The sequence below is a fragment of the Colius striatus genome, chromosome 6 (genome assembly GCF_028858725.1).
Source record: "Colius striatus isolate bColStr4 chromosome 6, bColStr4.1.hap1, whole genome shotgun sequence".
Taxonomy (NCBI): domain Eukaryota; kingdom Metazoa; phylum Chordata; class Aves; order Coliiformes; family Coliidae; genus Colius; species Colius striatus.
Window position 1 is genome coordinate 30,810,331 of NC_084764.1, and position 24,228 is coordinate 30,834,558.

Genomic DNA, 24,228 nt, shown 5'->3' on the forward strand with positions numbered 1-24,228 from the left:
ACCAGTTGCTTATACGCCTCACAACATTATTTAAGACTACTCTTCAGCATCCAAGTCCACTCACTTCAGTTTAGTGTTTTGTACAGTACTTGGGTATCTCCAAGGGGGGAAGGAAAAAAGAGAATTAGAAGCCAAATACTGCAAGAAGCCAAAACAGCAAATACTAAAGCTTGCATTAGAAGTGATCAGTACAAAGCGAAGTTTAAATCCATTTTGAAGTGTACACACTTAGAAGAAGGTGAAACAAAGGGTATACAAACAAGATTGACTTTATTTTTATTTAAATTTTACATACAAAAACTTTTATTCCAGCTACTGGGGCCAACTGACAGTATCTCAGAACAGAACATTTTAAATTCATTACAACCAAAAATACAAAGAGCATCTCTGTGAACAGTCTACACTTGCTTCAATCTCCAAAAGCATATCAGGAACCACAGTAAGGGAAAAACATATAAAAAGGTATTAAAAAAATGCGGGTTCACTTACAATAATATGGTTACAGATTGCCCAAGAATCTCCCCATTATCAACGTTTTAATGTTTCTTTCAGCTACAGATTAGCCACTACAGCAGACATTAGCGTGGCAGGCTCAGTGTCAGTAAGTGAAACCTCATGGAATACTGGGAACAGTCACGATGGAACCCACATATTTCCATGTGTATCAGGGGCATCAGTGTAAGGAATATTCCAAATCCATGGCTGATCTGTAAACCAAAACAAAAACATGCTCATGACAAATTCAGATATGAAATGTAAAATTCCAATCCCCTTCCTCCTGTCCCTTTGAAGGGAGGTCAACATTTTTACTGATTTTCATATAACTCAAAGTACAATTTCAGTTTAATGGAAATAATTACTCAGCTATTTTTCATAATGGTAAGATCCAGAGTTTTCAAAAGGCTTTGCTTTCCCCTCAGTATTATTTTAAAGATATTTCTCATAACCCAACATACTCCCCACCAGCTGTAAAATAACTGTATTTCAGATAGTATACAAGAACAGTAATGCAGCCAAATTTGGCTTGGCCCATAGGCAGCAAATTTTGTGCTGCCTATCTCTTAACCCAGCGAAATTATAAATTCTAAACCACTGTAACTATCAGTGGTTTTCACATGGACAGTATGAAGTCAGTATCTAAGAGTGATGCTGCCTGAACTCTGCTCACACTTCCCTTCTTCAAACACTGCATCTTCAGATGAGAACAGGTTTGCAGCAGACAGCTCCCTCTCTCCAATTCTGAAATACAGAAGCTATTCCTAGTCTTGGGAAGGAGAAAAGGCAATGTCAACTGCTGGCTCTGCAGAAAAGCAGCTGGTCTATGAAGCACAGATTAAACTGAAATGTACTGGGGGTGATGGGAGTAGCTCATCTACCAAAGCCAAGCTACTCATCTCATCTACTTGCTGAAGATTTGCTACATGTTTGTCAATAGAAATTTCAGATAAGCCATTGATTATGATTACTGTTGTCCAGTTTTAAGTTTACAGGATGCAATGCCAGCTCTCACAATGTATGAAGCGAGAATTACTACAGCAAGAAGAGAGTAAGAAAGTGACAGAAACAGTAATGAAGGGATGTACAAATAACACCATCACACTATGACACCATGCCAGTTAAACATGGAGCAGGGGGAGCATTCCTACCAATTACTTATTACTTGCTACTAAAAGGCATTTAATTCTGGTACTATAGTTCGGTATGTTGCAGTGAAACACAGTTCAGCAATGCAAATGTTTTACAGAAGTGTCTGTTTACAGTAGTAAGAAGGTAAAGGAAAATGGTTTAAATTACAACAACATTGAATCTACTTGACTTGAAAAAGGACTTCATGTTTCAAGTTTATGAAGACTGATAGTGACGTTACAGGTCACAGGAATGTGATCACCAGAGAAAGAGCAACTTGTGCAACAAATAGCATCTTTCATGTAATATACAAGAGCAATAAAAGCTAACATCTATGTCTTTCCCTGATTTAAAATCATGACATAGATTCTAGGTGGAAGGAGTAGTTGGGCAGCTTTTGGTTACAGCGGATAGGTGACTTCCAAGCACAAAAAAAAGGACACTGGAAACTGGAAGAAACTATTACACTTAACTCACAGTGAACTGCCAAAAACTGTCTCTAGGTTTCTGTATCAGATGCAGGATATCTAGACTTTGAGTGATCTCTTGGAAAAAAAAAAAAGTAGCACCATTATTTCCCTAAGCTTCTTTTATCAGTCTCCTGCTTGAGAGCCAAGCGTGCCTTTGATTTTTTAGGTGATTACCTTACCACATAGTAAACATTAATAGCTGTAAGAATGGGTACAGAATAAGGCAAATGTTGCAAAAAGCATCGAGCATTTCAAGAATACATTAATATTTGATTGTTGACATCTACCTGTGACATCAGAATAAATCCAGTCCCACTCAAGCACAGAAATCTATCAATTGGAGTACATTATGCAACGTGGTCCCACCTGTCTTTGCTACCATCTATAGTTACACCATTTAATTCAGCAAAACACAGGCAGAGGAAGATTTAGATGTACAGAAAAAACTTCAGTCATCCCTTAAAGCACTCTGAGAGGCTTCAATATCTAATTTTGTTCTTTTTTAATTGTGGCTATCTTAACATTTTCCTAAGGTAGCTATTAACATACTTGGAATTTTTTTCTATCAATGGGGTGCTGTTGGTTTTATAAAACATCTGACACTATTTTAATAAACCATGTGTGAAAGTATTGCTGCAACAAATTACACTTATTTTTAAAATGACAGATCCAATTTAAATTATTTATCACTTTTAATAGGAGCTATAGCAGCAAGAGAAAGACAGTGACTGTGTGCAAAAACTGTATGACCATAGCTGCTTATTACTGCACAGTAAAATGACTGCCAAACTTGGAAAGTTAAATCCTTCAATCTTCTGGAAGAAAACCAAGTGTTAACTGTTCTCTATTTATGGCCCAACCATCTATATTTTTAAAGTGTGCCTTCCACACCTTTCAAGTTCAATTCTTCATTTTTGATACCCTAACTTTGTCTCAAATGCACCGTTTTGGAATTAGCATTACCTAACAACCCAGTAGCACTGCTTCCTTCCTGCCTCACTCAGAAGCAGCAGAATTCTAGCACTAGAGCTAGGACATGGTAAAATGAATGGGGCCATTCCTACCTCTCTGCTATCTGAAATCTCAGACAATGTGCTATTTCAGTTATACTTAGGCAGACTTCTGAAGATTCTCTCACAACTGAATAGACTATCCCATTTGATTTAAAGTGTCCCTGGAGAACAAGTTTTTCAAGTACATCTGATCAATCACTCAAAGAATCCTCAACATTTTGAGATCATGTTATAGAGCATGAAATCATGAGCTTACAATGGTACAAGAAGACTGTTTTGCAATTTTAAACAATAAATGGTATTTTACAAATTAAGTATATTGTGAAGGTCAAAAACATGCCAGCAAGCCATCTCAAAACTTCATGTTCTCCTAAGCATGACAGATGGCAGTACAGTATGTACAGCCAAACCCAGACAAGTGTGTGAATTACAGGAACATCCAATGAATAGTAAAGTATAAAATACAATTAAAGCATCTTTGTGATCCTCTTCCTACAGTTTAAAATACAAGGTTTTTTTGCACTATGGGGTGAGATCTAGATGAGAGTTATTCCTGGTGGATTTTCTAAGGGCAGGGGCTGGATTCTTCTATAATCTTTCACAACATCTCATGAGTCTTTCAACTGAGACATGTAGCTTTGAAGTATTAAGTGTTCACATGTATAGAAAGGTTACTCATGAATCATGGGAGTTCTTCAAGTCATTCTACACATACACTCCAATGCAGTAAACTTATTCCTGCTGCCTGAGGCTTGGAAGTTTTCCCTTCTGCAAAAGCTGCATGCTATACTTCAGTCTCTTTTTCCTCTCCCTTTGGATAAGCATGGCATTTAAAAAGGAAATAATCTTGTACTCAATGCAAAAATCATAGCTGAAAGAGAAAGGCAGATGGGGTATAGATGTGGGATCTGTAATAATATTCACAACAAGGTAATAATTCCTGAAGGCCAGGATTATGATCACTCGTTGAGGAAAAAAAAGAAAAAGAAAACAAACCCCAGAGCTGCAGTTTAAAAGCAGGATTTGCTTTGTTTCTCAAAGTGTTGATGTGGTGAGGAAAAAAAAAAGTCCTCTGCATTTTTCTGAGACCTTCCCAAGTTGTTCTAAAAAAATCTCCTTAATGTACTTATGTGTTAGCTTCAAGTTCCTCCCATACAGCAGATGATTTTCTCAGTCAGCAAACTGTGTAATATCTAAATCACAAGTGATATTCCCCGACTACATCAAGCTGCTTGTACATGTTCCCATGCAAAGGTACAAAACCCCCCAGGGGCTCTATCTGTTTGTGTAATGTTAGTCTGTTGTAAGAAACTTCTCAAGAGAGTGAAACAAAAGTGATAGGGGAATCAGTCCTCAAGCACTCTAAACAAAATACTATGCTTTCATGAAAAGATCAGGTCAATTTGTGTTGGTAAGAGAAGTAATAGCAATATTGCAGCTGGGAATTGACAATGGACCTCAATGAGAAAATAATTTTACACAATGAAGTAGCAGCAGTCATCTGAAAGACTCTACAGAGAGAAATAAAAATCGCAGCATTATCAAAGGCACAAAGAAATTTTATTCATAAAGATACCTTGCTAAGTAAGACTGGCTGTTGTGTGGATGTTTTCCACACACCAGACTTGGTCATTTTCTGTTTTCCTTCCAAACAACCTTTAAATTATATTGCTGGCCTATAGGTTTCTTTTATCCCGGTATCATCAATACATTCAGCTTTGCCAGAGTCTTTTTTTGTTACAACAGCCTGAATCTGTTAAGTTAACAACAGAGGAGTTCGGGACATTGTTAACTGTACAGTTTCTCTGTAAGTACATTAAGTAGTACTATCAGCTACCAGATATTTTCATTTTTTTAAATTCTTTAAATGTTTTGCCTTGAAGATGCACCTGCTGCCCACAAATGGCCTTGTGTTGTTCATCTGAGTGTTGGAAGTGAGCAACTACAATTGCTTGCTCAAAACAGCAATTTTCAAAGAGTTAATAATGTACATGTTGCACACAACAAATGTTATCTTCTAAAAATTAATGAGGTCCTTTGTCACTTTAGAATAGGAATGATCTTAATGTTTTAAAAACTGACAGATGTAAAATGTGCCTGTTATTCCCTGCAACAAGGGAGAGATAGAAGCTATGTATATCATGCATAATAAAACTGCTTTGTGCTGGTAATTTATAGCAGCTAGGAAGAAATATTTTAACAGAAAAACGGCCTAGTAATAGCTCTCTGTGTAACCTCAACTCTGATCTGTTAGGATGACATACTGTTATATATTCTCAGACTTCAACTACAAATCTTGTGCTCTGCACAAGATGGATCAAATCACATATAAGTTCAACAACTGGACTACACATCATAACATCTATCCTGAAAAAGAATAATCAAACCAAAGTATTTGTAAAAATTCTTGGGCTGACCAATTACTGAAGTAAAATATTGACCATCCGGTAAATTTGCCGTCTCATGATGATGCTCTAAACTGAATCTGAAGCATATTTTGGAAGAGGCCTCTTAGCCAAACACAATCTTTGAGCTCAGACAACCTAGTGACTCCTTGTGGTCTTCAAGTCTGTAGCCCTAACAAAACAATATCTAGAAGTGTTTTCCTAGAAGGAAACTTAAGTTTCCCCTCACATTGTGTTAATTTCTTCACAGTCATTATAAAAAGCTTTTATAAAAACAAACCAAACCAGGTTTTGCCATGTACTCAAATGTTACACTTGGACTCTCGGAGGCCATCTGAGGAAGTGTCTGATGTCAAGTTGTCCTAAGACAGCTTCAGTCTCAAATTGCAGGTTTACCACTCAATAATAATGCTTTTGGTTTCACCTAGGAAGGAAATTGATGTCAACAAAGACTGAGATTGTTTCCAAACTCACTCCATGCTATTAGCCCTGGTATATGGGCTACAATGGCAATGTATACATATAGATTGCTGATTGAAAAAATGGAAAACTAAACTTCTAACCACACTCAGATTTATATTTACCATTGCTCTAAGCGTTAACTGAAATGCTTCCTATTCAATGTATTGGTATCACTAGAAACATGACTAGCTTCTAGTTGTCATCTTCTCAAAAGAAGGGTATTCTCCTAAGAGTTTGTATCACATTAAGCATAATTGAACATACTTGTTCTCTAGAAGTTCCTATATGATGCTTCCAGTTGATTTCTTTCAAACTCTACAAGTACACAGGTTTCATGTAGTTATGCAATTTTAATTAGAAAAAAGGAGGTTACTGAAAAATGTGAATGACTACTCTCAAGTCTTCTTTCTTAATTTCTTCAGAAATATTTTAATTACTTGACAGAGAAAGTGGAGAATTCTAGAACTTTGGACAAAATGCAAAGGTAGGAGAAAGGTAGAGGCCATATACACTGACATTTTTCCCAGAACTTATCTGACATCCTGAGGATACAGCAAGTCCTTGTAGGAGAGCTCTAAGTAATAATGGATTCCTCTAGCTTAGCTGGACAAAACACTGATCTCTTCTTTAAGGCACTCTGCAACTAGCACAGGGCAGGATAGGTTAAAAATATCCCAACTTCTTTAATAATAGGATAAACACAAATACATAAATCTACCAGAGCTGGAGGCAAATATGCCATGGAGTTTTTCTTGTTTTTATCCAACACAACAGCAGTTTATGTGTAATAAAGGAGATGGAGTGTTACTAGTTTCCTAAAATCATGATAAATATTTACCAAATGTAATTTCACCCTACTCCCAATTCCCACTCATTGAAAACTAGAAAAAATATCAAGCACAATCTTTTTACAAGAAAAATGTCGATTTGCTTTTTCATGTAATTGTGACAATGGAATATTGAACAGTGAGCAAGGGAGAAAGCTGTTCTTGTGAGAAATGTTACAGATCATTTCGTACATCCTTAAGAAACAAAATCACAGCTGTCAGAGGGTGAAAACTTTAGCTAGAGCACTAATGAATTGTTAAGTGGTTTGTTCATTTCTCCACAATGCTGCAACTTCATTAAAGCAAATTTCCACTTCATTTGCCTGCTATTCTTCCAGCCTTTCCTAACATGAGATCTGACAGCTTTAGCCCCCAGTTACTAAGGGTAGAATAGATTTTCCTGCTGGAAAATAATGAAATACATTGTTACAAATTGTTAGAATGGCTCAGGAAAAAAATCTTCAACAAAGAGCAAAATAACCAAAGACCAATGCAATTCATATAATTGACAAAGATAGAGAGCAAAATGTAGCTTTACTCTAGATTAATCAGAACTAATCTGGAGCTTGCTTTATTTTCTTGTATATACATATATTTTCTGGATACTATTAGACAACTGAACAGCCAATTTCTTTCCTTGATTTGAATACATATACTGAAGTGAAAATTGAATGAGAAAGAACTCGTTTATCAGAAATTATCTACCCTTCCCTACTTTATGAGATTCTCTTCCAGAGGGTTTAAGCAGTTACAGAGCATTTTGAAGTAAGAGTTCAGAAAAAGCTTATATAAATTCTTGCCTTGTAACCTAGTCACAACTCAAAGAACGGCTGATAAATATATTTTTAGCTCATCCTCTTTTCATAGAACTGTAAGAGTTTGGTAACAAGTGCATGAGATTAATATATCTGAAATCTGTCAGAATAATAATGCAGAGAAATATTTCAGATATGTTTCCCTTGCAAAGGTCTCCCTAAAAATGCAGAAAACAGAGCCAATTAAGCAGAAATCTAATGATACTGAAATGTAACTAGAAAGGTATCTGCAACTCACCAGGGAGAAAAGCAGATGAAATAGCCCAAAATACTGAATCACAGAATCATAGAATCATAGCATGGTATGGGTTAGAAAGGACTTTTAGAGATCATCTTATGTCCAGCCCCCCTGCTAAAACCATGACCACCTAGAAGCTTGCTACAATACAACAATGTGGTTTACATATATTGTAAACCATAGACTCACTGGTTCATTGAGTGAATTAAACACATAATCACTACTTTCTGACAATGTTCAGGTCCAAAGATATTTTTTGAAGCATTATAGGATGGTTTGTTGCTGCCTTTTTGCTGTTGCTTTTTGTTATGGTTTTTTTTGTTTGTTTGTTTTTATAAATCATCCTATGTAGTTGAAATGAGCCACTTCAAATTAAAATACTTCTGCTATGGTTAGAGAGCCAATCAAACTATTCTTTGTTCCCTTCAGGAAAATCAAATGAGTCTGGTTGACATAAGCAGATGGAATTTATCTGCCCGTGTACTGTAAAATGTGGCTCTGTCCAAGTTTGGAATGCAGCTGAAAACTAAATGAAAGCAATGGGAAAATTTTAAATGTAATACATCACAGAGGTGATATTTCACAATTATCCTACGAGTGACATCTTAAAGCACATCAGTACATCCTCCAGTGACTACAGCTTAGCCTATGATTACATTTCATTGAAGGATAATCCATCTGTTTGGGAGAGAAAAGCAGTGCAAAATCAAGAAGTTACCTGTCTCACAGTGATTTCTAATTTATATTCTTTATAAATCTTTGGAAGGAGGAAGAAAATCTTTGTGACTATTTCTCCAAGGGATTCTATTTTTCTGTTTTGCCTAAGCTTGAGTTTTAGGATGAAACACACTAACTAATGAGGCAAACCAGGCAAAAGTGGACAAATATTCTGTATATTTTCCTCCCTCTTATATGGAGTGAGAGAAAAGTAGGACAGGGGCCAAATTATTTTATTATTATTGAACTGAATAGATTTTAAAAGACAGCAGATCAAGCTCATGAATTATAAGAGCTGAAACCAGATAGATTATTTACATAATTTACTGATGAGTTTATCACTGTTTGTCCTGAGATGTATTTTATTGCTTTTTAAGATGCACTTACTTGACTGGAAGTTTTCATGCTGGAAGTCCAGACCTACCTGATAAACATCAATTAATATGACAGGCAAAGAAACTCTGCAATTAAATTATTTCCACAAACTAAACAATTGTTTTTCTTTCACTTTGTTACATTATATGCCACTAGAATTCTGTAACATTAAGCATATCTGATGCAAGATTTGAATTTGTAAAAGTACAGGAAAAAACAATATATTTTGGTATACCTACTTTCTACTGGGAACTGTACATGCCAAATATACGGCCCCACTCCTGACCATCTGTTCACTATTCCACTCACTTCTGCTCCCTCCTGCTCCTGATAGGAATTTTCTGATTATATGAAAATGATGTGCACTTTGTTTTCCCTTGGCTAGAGAATATGAGTTCATGGAAAATCCCCCAGAATCTTTTCTCCTTCAATTATAGGGATCAGTCTATATGGTTTCTTGAGGGAAAGGACAGTTACTTACATTACTGCTTCTCAAGACCTCATTAAAATAAATCTATGTATATCAACCTCCAGAGACTTTGGGAGTTGATAACTATATTGTTAAGGATGGATTATTTTATGACTCCATCTCATAGCACGGGAATTCTTTAAACATCTTTTCCAAGAGGAAGCTGAGGAACTGAAACAGAATATTCAGAAAAGACTTGTGAAAAGGAAGCAGATGACTTTGCTTCCATTGCCAATGCCCAGACAGCTTGGATTCTGACATCTGTTCACATCATGGGAGAAAGCTGAGACCCAAAAGCTGAACTACAAATGAGCTCTCCACAGAGATCAGCTGTTCATGAAAAAAGTAACAAAACAAAAAAATTGGAAAAAAATCTTTACATTTAGTTGAAAGATGCACAAAACTCACTGACACAGTAGGCTAGATGCAGGGATTAAATGAAGAACATTAATTATACAACTCCATCTTTGCTCGAGGAAGACGGCACATGTCACACATTTGAGAACATAGACAGAATCGAACTTTGAATCTTTGGTTGTTTTTTTTTAATTAAGAATAACTTTTTAGAAAAACCTTCCAAAACATAAGTTTGAGCATTAGTTAACAAGCAGACAGAGTAGGTGTCCTGGAGCACAACAGTTAGTTTAGTATATTCTTCCCCTTTAGTTAGCTAGTAACACAGGTACAACCCCTGCTACTAGTCCCTGAAACACATTAACAGCACTTAAATGGATGGTGTGTTCTATACCAAAAAATTATAATAGACTGTATTATCATTTCTAGATTGAGCCAGTATTTTTTCTCTGGGAAAACAAATACCATTTAAGAATTCTTTTAGGTAAATAGAAAGCTCTTAAAACTGAAAAATCATCTTTGCAAGTTAGAAAAGTAACATGTATCACCATACTGAAGAGCTGAATGCCCAGCCGTGCAGCTGGTGCCATACTCAAACGGTTTTGGCTTCTGTGATCATGGATCTACTTCTGAAAAGTCAGGTTGCTGGGTGCTGATGGGATTCACCTGACCAGTGGGGCAGTAGCTTCTTTTGCCAACAACTGTCCAGACTTTTAAGTAGGGCTTTAATCTAGACTCAGTGGTGGAAGGGAAAGGAGTTTTAAGCAACATAAAAGAGCCAGGCTGCTGATGTATTAGGAAGCAAAAGGTAAACACCTGTAGAATGCTGCAAGAATTAGGGCTTATTGCTCTAAAAAGGTGACATGGTCAACAGCCCAGCTGAAGTACCTTTAACCAATGCACATAGCATGGATAACAAACGGGAGGTGGAAGTCACTGAGCAGCTAGAAAACTGTGATCAAATAGATATCGCTGAAACTTGGTGGGATGCATTACAGAACTGAAGCACTGCACTTGATGGCTACAAACTGTTCAGAAGGGACAGGCAAGGAAGAAGTGGAGGGAGAGGGGTTACCCTCTATGTAAAAAAGAAAAGTGTATTGACTGCATAGAGCTGTGTTTGAAAAACAGCAATGAACAAGTTGGGAGCTTATGGGTCAAGTCGAAAAACAAAACCTTGTGGCAGGTGTTTCTTACATGCCACTCAATCAAGAGGATACAGCTGAACAGTCTAACTTGAGCTAGAGGAAGCATCATACTTGCTGGCTCTGATCCTGCTGGGGGAATTCAGTCACCCTGAAATGATGTGTCTTTACTCTTATTTACTATATAAAACTCTATCATTTACTTCTCTGATTTTAAACATTCTTCTTCCCCACATAAATTGTTAGTTCAAAAATCTACAGAAAGATTTGAGTTGCTATGAATGGTCTTTCCTGAACTCTTTGTTACTATCATTTTAAGCTCTACTACACATGATGACTTTTTTTAGATCATGCCTTCTAAAAAACCAAAAATCAGTTACAATCTTTACACATTAGTTTTAAGAACAAAAATATAAAAAATTACTCTTTTAAACTATTGCAGGTTGTGCATCAGCATCATTATTCTTGAAGTATTTTTAGGTTTTTGAGCCATCATCACTCCACAGCAGCATGTACTTGTCACTTCCCCGATTCGCATGTTCTAGAGATAGTCTCAGAAGTTGAGAAGGCTGAGTTTGATAAATCCCAGAATTTGTCCCCTCTACCCCTCTAAGGGGTATTCCAACACAGATCTTCAAACAAATGAAGTCTGAAACTATGAGATACAGAACGGACCAAAACCAACTCTTCTTTCTTCTGATTTGCAGTAATTCTTTTACATTTGCTCTATGGTATTTCTTATACCTGCTCTCTTCCCAACAATCCTCTCTCAACACTCCTGTTTCCTGTTAGTTCTGCAGAAAAACATGTTCATTTCCTAAATAATATCTACTTTCCTAATGCATATAAGAATTCCAGAAGAGGAATGAAAAAACAATATTTATATAATAATATTTAGGCTGTTGATCCAAAACTTAAAGAACAATAGGGAAAAAATTAGAACTGTAAGACTGTCTAGTTGATTTCTCTGAAGCCGCAAGCAGAATGTAGGACTGATATAACCCCAAATGCAGCCATGCCACAAAAATGTTAAAATGACTCAGTTACCCAAATTAGCTTGATCCATATATATACACTTACTTTTCTTTTGAAGTTACACCTTACCTTTGCTTCCATACTGTTCTGGTGGCAAGTCGTAAGGTATGGGAAAATATGTTGCTGAATTGTTACTTTCTGAAAGCACTTTCCCTCTCACTTGAAAGTAACCTTTGTCCACTCCCTATAAAGGAAAGTAAACGTACAAGAAGAATGACTTATTAGTTTGGGGGGAAAAAGATAAATCTAATCCATAATAGATTCTTTCTTGATAAAGGTATTTTAATTTAAAAAAATCCCAAAACAACACAAACTTTTGTCTCCATTCCTGACATTAGACACCCCCTACAGCACCTTCTTGTCTTAAGAACTCAGCTTCTCTTCTTATTACTACTATTTCAGGTGCCTCTTTCTTTTATATTCATTGACTTGGCCCAGAGGTGGGTTCACATTGGGTATACTCCACCTTCTCAGTCCCTTACATGTATACTAATCTCTTTCCATGTTCACTAGATAAATACATTTTTGACTTTGCTTGTGTGAGCAATTCTATCTAAATTGCCTAAGGTCTTTGCTAGTACCATATGGGCAGCATATCTCAATACAAGAAGATGGTGCTTCTTTTGCATAAATGCTTACCAACATTGGAATCAATTTTAAACAAAATATTAACAGCTTTGGTGTTTAATATTTAACCAAAGAGAGAAGCTTACAAGTTTTCTCTTTGCTGTTTAGTTTCATCCTGACCATATTAGTTAGATGTTCAGTGTGTTTCGGGAACGGAATTAAAATTCAACATGTGAAACAAGCCTTCAAACCCTTGCTTTTCAAGTATCTTGGGTAACACCACTGATGTATGCTAAAAAAATACAGTAAAGGTTTGAAACTGCTTATATAAAAGTTTCAAAGACTATACTTGTATCAGAATGACAGTGAATCTCCAACAAAGTTAAGGACTACAAAAAAGAAGCTATAATGCAATACAATGCAAGAGCAGATAGATTTAAAGGAATTCAAGTAATTTCAGTGGATGATATTGCTTAGCCACTTCTCCAGAGAAACTGAATCCCATTCATCATGAGTTATTCAAAGGCAAATTTCTAATAGTAAGTTTTCCAATAGCCAATCAAGTACAATTTGATTAGAATAGACTAAAAGCTTAAAGGTTATCAAGCTTTTATTATTTACTTCTGAGACATTACTGAACAACTGTATTTTTCTTTCTAGATTCATAGAATGGTTTGGGTTGGAAAGGACTTTAAATGTTATCTAGTCTAACCCCCCCCGCCTCCCCACAACGAGCAGGGACATCTTCAAATGAGATCAAGTTGCTCAGAGCCTAGTCCAACCTGACTGTGAATGTCACCACCCTCATGGTAAAAAATTCTTCCCTATATCTAGTCTGAACCTACCTTCTTTTAGTTTAAAGCCATTAGTCCTTTGTTGTGGTTACAGCCCTGCTAAGAAGTCTGTCCCCATCTTTCTTATAAACCCCCTTTAAGTACTGAAAGGCTGCAATGTCTCCCTGGAGCTTTCTCTTCTCCAGGCTGAATTCTGAGCCTTCCTTCAGAGAACTGTTACAGTCCTCTGTTTTTGTGGCCCTCCTTTGGACCTGCTCCAACAAGTCCATGTCTTTTCCTCATTGATGACCTCTGAGCTGAATGCAATACTCAAAAGTGCGGCCTCACCAGAGCAGAGGAGAGGGGGAGAATCACCTCCCTTGAACCTGCTGCCCATGCTGCTTCTGATGTAGCCCAGGCTGTGACTGGCTAGCTGGGCTGTGAACACACATTGCTGTCTCATAGCTGAATATTAACTTATACTTTATCCAAGCTTTAGAATCCATCAGTCCAACTTTTACTGGATTGCTGTTTTGCAATAGTACAAGCAAGCCTCTTAATTATCACTAGATAATAAGTTTATTCAAAAAACACATGCTGGATGAATTGATAGTCTCATCTATATAGAGCACTTTCACAATACTGTAAGTTCTTCATTACTGAAGTTTCACTTCACCCAACGTTAGCATTCTAAGTTGGAGGAAGCAACATTCATATGACCACACAAAGCATAGGACACAAAGCAGCCTTGCACCTTTTTCTTTAATATTCAAGCAGCATAGTAACAGAGAAAACAGAGAGTTGCCAGTGACATTGTCAAGCTGTATTACAGCAGTTCTAGAAAGTCAGTTCAAGAAACTCTTTTAGAATACAGATGTTTCTTTTGACTCATGACCCAAAGGAAAAGGAAAGTACTAGTTATGATGTAGGAAACACTGTGTATTATTTCAAGGACTTGTTAAAAGCCTCTGAATTTTAAATATAAGAACAGAGTAAACAAACAAACAAGGTCCATGCTAAAGGACTGTGTGAATGAAAATCTATTTTAAACTTTCCCTTCTTAGACTATTAAAGTCAGGGGAATTTGGATAAAACTTGATTGAAACCAGGTTACAGCCTTTTGTAGAACTTAGCCTTTCAGTACTAAATACAGTGTGTTCAAAACAAACCAATGTAGAGATTTAAGATTATTTTTAAAAGCTCATAAATATCTAAGGGTTTGAAACAGACTGAACAGAAAAATACAGAACTTGGAACTGCTTAGAAAAATGCAATAATCAAGTGATACAGCTTTACTTCCAAATCACTTGGATCACTCAAAGATTGATACAAATCTAATACAAAAATGCAAATAACCTCACTTAAGTCTGTACTGGGAAGAACATGAAACATGCCATAGATGTTATATAGCTCACTTAGAACAGTAACTGTGTAAGTTGTGGTGGCAAAAGCATTTCTCATGACTCACGGTAGCCAGGTTTCAGATGGTGGACAGTTTGAATAGTGTGCAATCTTAGATACTACTCCTTAGGTGATATTTACATTGCAAACTAAAATAGTTTGTATGTGGTTTGATTGCCCCAAGTGCCTGTAAGCTTTTGTTTTCCACATGCAGCTATGAGTGAAATGCAGAAGGGCAGAGAAGGCTTCTCTGCTGTATCATGAGCTGGTCCTTATTATTTTGCAATGAACTTTGTATGGATACCTGATTAAGAGCACCAGTTACACAGCTGGTGTCTGGGCACCATCCAAGTATGAAACTTTAAACTGCTATCAAAATACACAGTATAAAACATCACCTATTAGGCCTTTACACACAAACATAGTAATCACAGTAATTCAACTATGCCCCATGTATTCCACTCTGAACCTCATAGCAGTGTGTGCTTTTCACAGAACACAAAAGAAAAAAAGCACCACTTGGAGGGCATCTTGAAGCTCATTTTCTTTCCTGCTATCCTTTACTTTTTTTTTTTTCCCCCAACACAGTAATGATCTTGTTCTTGTTTCATTTCTTCTGCTCTCTGTGCTGCATCTTCACGGAGCTACTTCACTGTTTTTCAGGCATTTTGCTTTTTTTCTCTTTTGCTTTCCTTTCCCTTGTTCTTCCACAGTAATTAGTTATATTTTCCTCTCCTCTGAGAGTCCTATTTCTTCTCTCATGCTGTCCTCTGACCTCACCAGTACACCACCAGTTAATACAAAAAATGTTTTATTTGTCTGACAGAACTCAATCTGTAGAGCTATTCCATTCAGGACACACTAATCTAAGAAAAGATACTTAGTTTTCCTCAAAACATCTTGGAGTAAGAGACTAGGTTATGGAATACATTCTTTAAAAAGGCTCTCTAAGGAGATTCACATGCTTTTAAAAATAACTCTCATGTGTCCAACTTCACACAGAAATTGAAATGTCACACATTTTGTCTGTTTTGAGCATTTCCTGGATGTTGACAGCTCTAATTACTGATTCCAAAAAACAAACCAGCAGGATCTTGAGTAAAAAAAAACTCTGCCTGCCTTGTAAAATTTCCTCAGCCCTAAACTATTCTTTTAGAATTTTTCCCTCTGCAGATTTATTTTGTTCTTTGACTGCTTCTCATAGCAATATATTTTCAAGTGTTGAGACACATTTTCCCCACTGAGAAGTATATACTCTTTTATACTTACTAAACTTTAGATGCTGTTGTGGGTTCTACAAATGGCTTAGTACCATACATTGCAAAAGTAGGGACTGGGAGGTAGAATGGCAAAAGTAAGTAGAACAGCTTTTAAAATTGTCTTCCAGCCTTTTTTTTTTTTTTTGCCCCAATCACTGGGAAGACTGCAGACTATTAAAAAAAAACCCAAACCACTCATCACACAAAATAGAATTGCTATCCCTCCTTGAGTGGGAGTTAATACAGTATCACTATAGCATTTTGATGCTACTAAAGTAACTCCTATAGGAGATAGATGATTATTCCATTGTGTACTGGGTTTGTGGGGCCAGGTTATAGTATCAAGGGGCTGTAGGGGTGGCTTCTTTAAAAAAAGAGCTGCTAGAAGCTTCCTCTGTATCTGATAGGACCAGTGCCAGTCAATTCTAAGACAGACTCACTGCTGACGAAGGCTGGGCAAATTAGCAATGGAGGTAACATCTCTGTGATTAACGTATTTGAGTGGAAGAGGTTGCTGCAGTTGCTAAACTGCAGCAGCAACAGGGAGTGAGAATGTGAAAACACAGAATCATAGAATGGTAGGGGTTGTGTCGTGGTTTGGCCCAGCTAGCACAACAGCACCACGACAGTTTCTTGCTCGATGCCCCCATTCACCCCCACCCTCGTTAAGATGGCGGAGGACCCAGTGAAATGGGAGTAAAAAGATAAGCAAGATTGTTGTGGATTGAGACAAGGGCAGGGAGGGCTCACTGCCAATTATGGTTCTGGGCAAAACAGACTCCAGTACTCGACTTAGAGAGGAAAGTAGGAAAGTTTATTCTACAAGAAACAGAACGGAATAAAAGCAAAAAGGGAGTAGGATGATGAGAAAATTACAACCAGCACTTTAAGATCTCCCTCCCCCATCCCTCCTTTCTTCCTGGGCCCAGCTCACTGCTCCCGATATCTCTACCTCCTCCCCCCACAACGGCTCAGGGGGGCAGGGAGTGGGGGATGTGGTCAGTCTCTCACAGATGGGCTCTGCCGCTTCTGTCTTCTCAGATGAGGATGACTCCTGGCATTCTTCCCCTGCTCCAACACGGGGTTCCTCCCCCGGAACACAGTCCTTAACAAACTTCTCTGGTGTGGGTTGTTCCCAGCAGCTGTGGCTTCTGCCGATACAGGGTCCCTTCCTCGGGACACAGTCCTTGGTGAATATCTCTGACGTGGATTCTTCACCGCGGTTGCAGGGTCCCTCTCTCGGGACAAGGCCTCTTCTGGGCATAAGTTTAATGAGCTGCTTTGTCGTGGGTTCCTCCCCACAGTTGCAGCTGTGGATATTGGGTCCCTTCCTCGGGACAGGGCCTGCTCCGGCCATAGTGATAAAGGGCCCCTCCTTCGGGACAAGGCCTCCTCCGGCCAAAATCACTGTCCCTGGCTCGGGGCCTTTAATGAAGTGAATCGCTGCCCCTGGTCCGGGGTCAGCTTTAGCAAAATGAGTTTCTGCCCCTGATGCGGGCTCATTATCAGAATGAGTCTGTACCGCTGATGCGGGGTCTTTAAAGAAATGAAAATAAATCTCAGCTTCACCAGTTCTCTCCATAGAATGCAGGGGAGTCTCTGCTACAGTACACCTCCTCCCTTTCATCACTGACCTTGGAGTCCGCATGGTTGTTTCTCTCACCGTTCCTACTCCTTGCACCACCACCAGCCAGAAGAAGAGAAGAAGGGGCAGAAGAAAGAAAGAAGATGGAGGAAGACACCTCCCCTTCCGGCTTCTTCTTAAAAAGTGATCGTGGAGGCGTCTAATTGGCTCAGCCCCAGAAGTGGGTCTGGCTCAGAGCTGGGGAGAGTTGTGAGCGACTTCTTACAGGAGCCATCTTTGCAGCCCCTTCCCCCTTACCAGAAAAGGCTGTCATGTCAAACCATGACAGGTTGGAAGGGACCTTCAGAGATCATCTAGTCCAACCCCCCTGCAGAAGCAGGTTCACCTAGATCAGGTCATGTAGAAACATGTCCAGGCGGGTCTTGAAGACCTCCAAGGAAGGAGACTCCACAACCCCTCTGGGCAGCCTGTGCCACTGCTCCATCATCCTCATGGTGAAATAGTTTTTTCTTATGTTTAAGTGGAACTTTTTGTGTTCCAGCTTCTTCCCATTACCCCTTGTCCTGTTGCTAGATACTATAGAAAAAAGGGATGCCCCAACCTCCTGACACCCACCATTTAGATATTTGTAAATGTTAGTAAGATCTCCCCCTTCTCCAGACTAAACAGCCCCAGTTCCTGCAGCCTTCCCTCGTATGAAAGATGTTCTATATCCCTGATCATCTTGGTAGCCCTGTGCTGGACTCTCTGCAGCAGTTCCCTGTCCCTCTGGAGCTGAGGAGCCCAGAACTGGACACAGGACTCCAGATGAGGCCTCACTAGGGCAGAGTAGAGACAGAGAAGAACCTCCCTCGACCTGCTGGCCACACTCTTCTTGATGCATCCCAGGATGCCATTGGCCTTCTTGGCCATGAGGACACATTGCTGGCTTGTATTTAGTTTATTATCAATCAGCATTCCCATGTCTCTCTCTGCAGAGCTGCTCTTCAGCAGTTCAACCCCTAGCCAAGGTCAGTGGAGACAGAGGGGGAGGAGGTGCCCAGGCACGGGAGAAGAGGATCCCCAGCAGCCTGTGGTGCACACCACGGTAAGGCATGATTATAAGAGTTTAAGACTGTAAGACTTTCCCATGCCAGTAAACAGAAAAAAGCCTGCTCTTTGGCAAAACTCTTTAAAACCTCACTAGTTTGTGCAGTAAAGAATTAAAGATACATACAAGCTTTACAGTGACATGCTCCTCTAAACAGAAGAGTACACAATGAAATGCTTTCTCAATATGTAGGCACACTTATTCAAAGCTCAGGTAGATCGGACCTATTTTTTTTTTGTAATAAACTCTTGCCTTGTAAAACATCTCTGCACACCTTTAGCACAGGAGTCTAAAACGCTTGTAGCAGTTCTGTGAATACTAGAAGAAAGATTCATCATCCTGAGGTCCACATATAAAATCTTGGTTCACCTGCACTGTATTTATTTCATACATGATAGAAGACTTAATCTGAAACTACAGAAATCAAAGAAGAAAGTGGTTCTACACTACTTTGGAAGTCGGGGTTACAGTCAAAGACCTTAACCTACGTTATTTTGGTTCTGGTCTAAGTCAAGCTATGACTGAAGATGCTTGGTTCATCTGTTTGAATGCAGCAAAAATTTAAGTAGTTCAGTGCTGATGATCACATCTAATGGCTGTCTGCTCTCTAACCCAGACTCAGCTCATACGCCCATCCCCACAGGCAACTGTGAAAGACTAGTTTACTCACTATCAGTCAAATACAGCATTTCAGAATCTGAAATGCCACTGTTAGTTGCCTGGGATTGTCTCTAAATGTAAGCATAGCATTTGATATCACTAGGTAGTCAAATTGTGGATAAGTTCTCAGTTTCATAGCAGCTACTATTTTTCTGAGTTTGTATTTACAAATGCTGAGTGAGTAGTACCATATTCTTCAATCTTTTTAGAAGATATAAATATTTTACAAACTTTTATACCATTTTAAGGATCAAGCTTGGTTTATCTTGCAAGCTTATCAGATACAGAATCTGTGAAATAGAATTATTTATTTGAAAAGCTTGCCATTAGACACTTCCAAGATTTTTTCTAACAAAATAATTTCTGCAACATGCTTCCCAGAACTCCATACTGTTAGGTGAGGGGGTTGTCTCAACTTGCTTTACATGTTAAAGATGTAATTTATTTGGGCCTCTGGAAAGGAATCCCCAGCAGCTGAAAGAACAAGATGAACACATATGAGAGTGAAGATGTAGGAGGTGAGAAAGAAATGGAGATAGAAAGGGAAATGAAGTTCAAACACAGGACACAATATTACTTTTTAATCAAGAGAAGCTTGTGATCTAATGTCAGCATCAGCTGATTTTTCCCTAAACATTACAATTGTAAATGATGACAGCTGCTGCTATGTTGAGAACAACGATTCAACATGTTTCTGAGAGTCTGCATTAGCACACCAGGCCAAAACCCAACCTCAAATCATAAATTCTGGAAGCATTTGAAAAAACAGACAAGAATTGGCAGTCAACAGATGGCAAACATGGAACGATCCACTTCCAAATTTGTAATCGGCAGAAATAGAAGGCACAGACTGCAGAGCCAGTGGAGTTTCTAACATTAGGAATATTAACTGTATGCTACCTATGGCCACCAGGGTAGCGTGGCCGAGCGGTCTAAGGCGCTGGATTAAGGCTCCAGTCTCTTCGGGGGCGTGGGTTCGAATCCCACCGCTGCCAGAAATTGTTTTATGGTCATATAAAGGTCGTCTTGGCCTACACAAATCTGTGATTCCAAGTCGTCTTTAATTTCTACCGGAATAAGTGTCATTAATTTTGTGATCAAACTGCATGAAACAACCTGAAGAAGCGTGTCAGAAATCGGTAGTATTAAATCAGCATTCCAACAGCTAGAGTGTAACAAGTCTCTCAAGGCTTAAGAAGGCTCTGTTATGTTTCAAAGCATTTCATCTACATTATATTATCTATATTTTTAATTGCAAGCGAACTTCAGAAACTTTTAGTCTATTTCTAGTTCTCCATTATCTTCAAAGACTACTCTGCCATGTAGTATGTTAAAATCACACTGAAGCAACAAGTTTTGACAACCAGACAAGTTACCACAGATACTTTTTTTTTTTTTTAAATGCAGAGTTAAATGCAGTGCATGTACACAGAGGGATTCACAAGGTAAGCACTGTAACTTGAATATTAGGCCACTGGATGTACAGGAGGCAAGTATTAATATCTGTCTCTGACTATCTGCTTGTTTTCAGGTGTCTCTTACAGGCACCTCCCAGTAAAGAAAGGGAAGACAGCTGCAGTCCCTCTCCCCAGTTTGCTCCCATATACACCATTATGGCACTACTGACCCATGGCTTGTTTTTTCTGGTTGCTGGTCTTCACAATTAAGTATCAATGTTTAAGAAACCAGGAGGAAAAGAACTAAGTATTCTCTTCCAAATGACGTATTAAATGTTATGTTTTCTTGCAAGTTTTAGGAGAGCTTCATTTAAGTTGTGTTCTGAGATGTCTGAAACTCAAACATAAGATTATCTCATGCACACCGGCAGATTTTAGTACAACCACCTGTACAGGAGCACATATTTGTGTGTTTTCTATGACAAATAAGAGTTGAGATGGCTTCAGAGGGAGCACTGTACTTATACAAAGCATCTTTATCTTGTATACATTTTAATTATACTGCTCAACAAAATAAAATTAAACTTTAACATTAAATGTGATATATTAAAATGTTTCTTATGTGTTCACATTTCTGTCTATTGTGGAGAAACAATTTTCTCATTCACCTATTGAAAAACAATCAGAGGCTAACATATTACATACCACTGTGCAAAAAAATACAGCAACCCAGACCCCATGAGTGAAGAGAAATCTGAGGACATCTTTGCCACGTATTTAGATCTGCATGTTTCTCCAGATTTACACTTGCATCTCATGTGCACCTTTGTCTCCATTCACCACCAACACGAGTGATACAGAAAAAAAAATATACAGAAAAGTAGTGAGAATGATCAAACAATCTTTGTCCTGGGAGTAGCTGAGCAGGCCAAGGACTTTACAGCCTAGAAACAGGCAAAGGTCGATAGAAAGAGTGGTATGGAAAAGGGGAATATGGATCTCACCGTTTTTGCATCTTTCAATGCAAGATAGGAAAACCAGCAAGTGAAACCTACTTTTAGAACATCATGCTACATATGATGGTTAAGTTGTAAAACTCAGCCAGAGCAGCTTGTGAGTGCCAGAAACTAATAAGCATTTACAACAAGATATGGTCACAGAAGAACCTATAGTCTCAAGAAATCTTCAGGAATAAACTACTACATACATGCCTGACCATTATACTTCTCTGTAAGCATCTGCTTTTGGCTGCTGAGAGTTTTGAGATGTTTCTTTCATATGACAAACTAAAGCCTTCTACTCCCCCAAGACTGGCTATTTTCAAGTAGCCAGTATGACAAGGGAAGGATCTAGGGGCTTGGCTCTAACAATTATAATGCACAATACATCTTTCCTTAGACAAGTCCTAGTCATTTACACCTACTTTAATCCAAAACTTTACGGATCTGCCTTTTCCTCAGGGTCTGGTTCCAAAACAAGGCCAAAAGAAGGTTCTCTCAAATGTGATCCTGTGCTCAACTCTCTGCTCTCCACCCTCTTGACTTGTCCCTCCTACTTTGCATTAGCACTGACTTCTGCATGAGTTGGTTAATGGAACAACACTTTGAAAACATGTGCAATTTTGTTTTGGCCAGTCTGAGCTGGTTTAAAGCACAAGAAATCCACTGAGCACTACTACCAGTACAATGAAAGGAGTGATGAGAGTCACTGCCAGGCTACTATCGCAGCAGGGCCAACTGATGTTAAGCTAATCTATGGCTTTAACACATTTGAAAAGCCAGATTCCTACCCATCTGATGTTAAGCTAATCTATGGCTTTAACACATTTGAAAAGCCAGATTCCTACCCATCTTATCAGATAGTTAATTCTTCGATAGACTGATCTGCTAAGAGGTACAACAACCTGCTTGCCACCAGCATGTGACTTTGAGTTGGAGCAATGCTTCACAACATATTATTCTTACTAGGCTGAGAGCCTAAGCCTGCAGCAGTTGTAGGGAGGCCTTGAACAACAACAACAAAAATGATTGCCACAATCTCAAGATTGTCAGCATCCTTTCTGGAAATTTTAACTTTGTCTATAACGACTGAGCTCTTGATCTCAGCCAGGTTTGTATGAGTAACTTTTGTTGTTCTGATCCACTGTATGAATAAAAATTGGATTAACTTACTCTATTAAGTAACTAACTACTTCAGTTCCTGCTCAAGGCTCTTTTTTTACTGAATATTGTTAAAAAAATGTTATAGACTTCAATGACAAAGGATGGCCAAATAGACATTACTTGCACTTCTAAAGGGTAATGACACCTTTGAAATGATTTTGACAGATTGAGATCCCAAGGGGGAGATCGTATCACTAGAAAGTCTACTGCAGGGCATAATGAGACACATCCTTAGCGCAAGCATCTCAAGTTATAATTAAATCTCATTTAAAGATATTTGGAACCATTTTCTTGAAATGTTGATTCTTAAAGCTGAATAAAAGGAAAAACTTTGCCAAAAGCACTGATATCTACTAAGACATTGCAAATATATGTAATGACAGGCATGTCATTGCAATGACAGCAGTTTGTACAGATATGCCTGAGGAACCCTTAAACTAATGTGGACACTACTAGAGAAGTAATTACAACATGACACTTACCATGCCTCTGCATTAACTCTAGTTCTTGGGTAGTTTTGTCAATTTGTATTGAACTCTACTGCTATATTCTCAAGAAAAGCCTTGTGTACCTAAAGTTATTTTGGGTTTTCAGAGAAGATTGCACCATGGATGCATCATAAGGATAAATTTACACTGCAATAAAACCCATCAGGCATTAAAATCCTTAATGGCTACAGTTAAATTTGTTTCCAGCAGTACTTATTCACTTGTTGGTAGTGACTCATCTTCCCAATGTGTACATTTCTGCACTCTCCAAAAAGCTATTTGGTTCACAGACAACATCACTCTAACCCCCTGAACACAGCTTGCTTACATTTCTGTAACTTTGCTGGGGTACAAGAAAAAGTTCATTTTTGAAAATACTGTCCCCTAGCTTTTGCATTTGACACTAACTATACCAAATGTAAGTTGTGCTTATTTTCAACTTTAAAAAGAAGTTACAAAGCAGCACAGAAACTGAGAGAAAAACACAATATGAAAACTAGAATTTCATTATTGGCTTAAAGTTGACAGTCACACAGATGTTAGATAAGATGGCACAATAACACTATGACAATCTTAAAGCCTGAAATCTTTTTTGAGGGGACAGTCACAAATGGACAAATTCTACTTCTCTAATCTGATACTACCTTGGCAGGCATACTACAGAAGATTGCAGTCTCTGCTCCCAGTGTATGAAACATTACTTTTCCCTCCTTTCTGCTCCTACAGTCACTAAAAATAAACATTTTTCAGTCCCTTACTTAATGGTCAAATTTTCAGTAGTGACTTTTCTGCACTGAAGAAAGTTTTTATAATGCTTACTGCTTCAACTAATATCAAAATAACACAGAACTATACAGCAACAGGTGAATCTATTCTTTTCCTGAACATGGAGGGG

At 38.2% G+C, this 24,228-nt stretch overlaps 1 protein-coding gene and 1 non-coding gene across 3 annotated transcripts in view; one reads left to right on the forward strand and one right to left on the reverse strand.

The window, feature by feature from the left end:
- Positions 1–264: 264 nt before the first annotated feature.
- Positions 265–24,228, reverse strand: part of TDP1 (tyrosyl-DNA phosphodiesterase 1) — a 49,533-nt gene continuing 25,569 nt past the window's right edge. The window contains exons 15-16 of one of the 2 annotated variants that reach the window (XM_061998061.1): positions 12,021–12,135; positions 265–707 (exon numbers count right to left, since the gene is read on the reverse strand). In XM_061998061.1, coding sequence (XP_061854045.1) covers positions 634–707; positions 12,021–12,135 — 189 coding nt within the window. In that variant the 3' untranslated portion in view covers positions 265–633. The remainder of the gene's footprint in view (positions 708–12,020; positions 12,136–24,228) is intronic. The other variant, XM_061998063.1, reaches the window with a different exon arrangement.
- On the forward strand, positions 20,200–20,281 carry TRNAL-AAG (transfer RNA leucine (anticodon AAG)). Its single transcript has one exon. It is a non-coding gene; the product is annotated as a tRNA-Leu (tRNA).